General features: G+C 45.0%; 1 protein-coding gene across 1 annotated transcript; it reads right to left on the reverse strand.

Moving 5' to 3' along the window:
• Positions 1-804: 804 nt before the first annotated feature.
• On the reverse strand, positions 805-1,329 carry LOC140168755 (uncharacterized). The gene has a single exon (XM_072192164.1). The coding sequence runs from the start codon at positions 1,327-1,329 to the stop codon at positions 805-807; it is 525 nt and encodes a 174-aa protein (XP_072048265.1).
• Between the last annotated feature and the right edge of the window lie 585 nt (positions 1,330-1,914).

Below are 1,914 nucleotides of genomic sequence, written 5' to 3' on the forward strand. Positions count from 1 at the left end.
TCCTTGCCCTATAATATACATATCTTACTTGTCACCAATGTGCTATAATTTTTGAGAAAAATGCAAAAATAGGCACAAAATTGGCCAGGGGTGTAGTACCCCTCCTTAAGTATCAGAAATTTCAAGTTTAATTTACTTGGATACATGGAATAAGATAACTAGGATTTGGAGATCAGATATGTGAGTACCAACTGAATTGCAAAAAAAATTGTTGAAATGTTTGATCTGCGCAAAACTTTAAGTGTGTAAATCCCATTGACACACAAAATGGCATAAGCCACTCTCTGTGTACAAACGGCGTACACTAGACTGGCAAGTGAGTCTAGGGGGGCACTCACATGTCCCAGCTATCGCCATGATACGGGTATGTGCCCATGCGACAACCCCCCTTTTTCAGCGCCGACACTCATTCCCTAGACCCCAAAAATCATTGATCACCGCTCTAATTGCCTTGCATTGCCGCTCCTCAGACTCTCATATTAATTCTTCTTCTTCTTCTTCTTTGTGGTGAGATGTATCCCTCGGTGGCCGAGTATTATCACATCCATGGAGCAAGTGCGGTGCAGAAAAACACAAAAGGTGCAGAAAATAGATGAAGGTGCTGTACAGTGCGGCTAAAAATTCCAATGATGCTTAAGGGATGATGTTGGTCAGGCCTCCTCTGAATGCCTCACAGGATGGAGCGGTGACCAAGGAAGCTGGAAGAGCATTCCACATCCGGATGGTACTGGGGAAGAATGCATGTTGGTACACCAAGATGGAGGCTCGAGGGATCACAAATCTTAGGTTGTGACCTCGTGTACGTTAAGACAGCAGCACAAGGTGGCATGGTGGTATGTCAACAAGACCATAATAGCTCTTGTACAACATCACCAGCTTGGGCGTGTCTCTGCGTTGCTGGAGAGTTGGCCAGTTAAGCTGCCTGAGCATGTTTGATACACTGCTCGTGCGGTGATAGTCCCTCATCACAAAACGGGCTACACGCCTCTGAACTGACTCCAGCTTATTGATGTCGGATTTATGATGAGGAGCCCATGCAGCTGAGGAGAATTCAAGCAATGGCCTGACAAGTGTAGTGTAACATCTGGCTTTGATCTTTTGTGGGCAGCTTCTGATGTTTCGTTGAAGAAATGCTTGAGTGCTGTTGGCTTTCTTGCAGATTTTGTCTACATGGGTGCTCCAAGACAAGTTGCTGGTAATGTTTACACCAAGGTATTTGGCACAGTCTGTTTTCTTGAGAGTTTCATTGTGGATGGTATATGGAAATGAGATGCAGTTTCTCTTGTTGGAGATGGTGATGACTTCGCATTTACTTGGGTTGAAATCCATCAGCCAGTCCTACTCCCACTGCTGTAAGTTGTCCAAGTCTGCTTGCAAGGCTGCAGCATCAGAAGTATCATGAATGGTGCGATACATAAGGCAATCATCTGCAAACATTCTGGTAGTAGATGAAGCCATCGAAGGAAGGTCATTGATAAAGACCAAAAACAGCAGAGGGCCCAGGACTGTGCCCTGTGGTACACCAGAGGTAACACTTGAAGTGGTTGAAGACTGACCCTCAACTAAGACACGCTGGGTGCGGCCAGTGAGAAAGTCTCTGATCCAGTGTAATACTTGGCCACGGATACCATAGAAATGCAGTTTCAGAAGTAGGCGTCGGTGAGGAACTCTGTCAAAAGTTCATCCACCATTGCTCTCATGCCCCGGTCTCATGCCTGGTAATTGCCAGGCCTAAACTTCAGAAGATGCTTTTCTTTGTCATCAAATTTCTTCCACTGAAAACCTCTTGAAAACCATTGAAGGTGAATATTGGGTTCCTTTTCAAGTTTTGGTCCCCATTGCTGGCAACAACTAAATGCATTTGAAATGTGAACATTTGAGTGAAAGTCGGGCTTCAAACTTTTTGGATGACCA

The sequence above is a fragment of the Amphiura filiformis genome, chromosome 13 (assembly GCF_039555335.1).
Source record: "Amphiura filiformis chromosome 13, Afil_fr2py, whole genome shotgun sequence".
Classification (NCBI taxonomy): domain Eukaryota; kingdom Metazoa; phylum Echinodermata; class Ophiuroidea; order Amphilepidida; family Amphiuridae; genus Amphiura; species Amphiura filiformis.

Excerpts from the sequence above, each read along its gene's own strand:
- LOC140168755 (XM_072192164.1), bottom strand. The coding sequence starts at position 1,329 with ATGGATTTCAACCCAAGTAAATGCGAAGTCATCACCATCTCCAACAAG.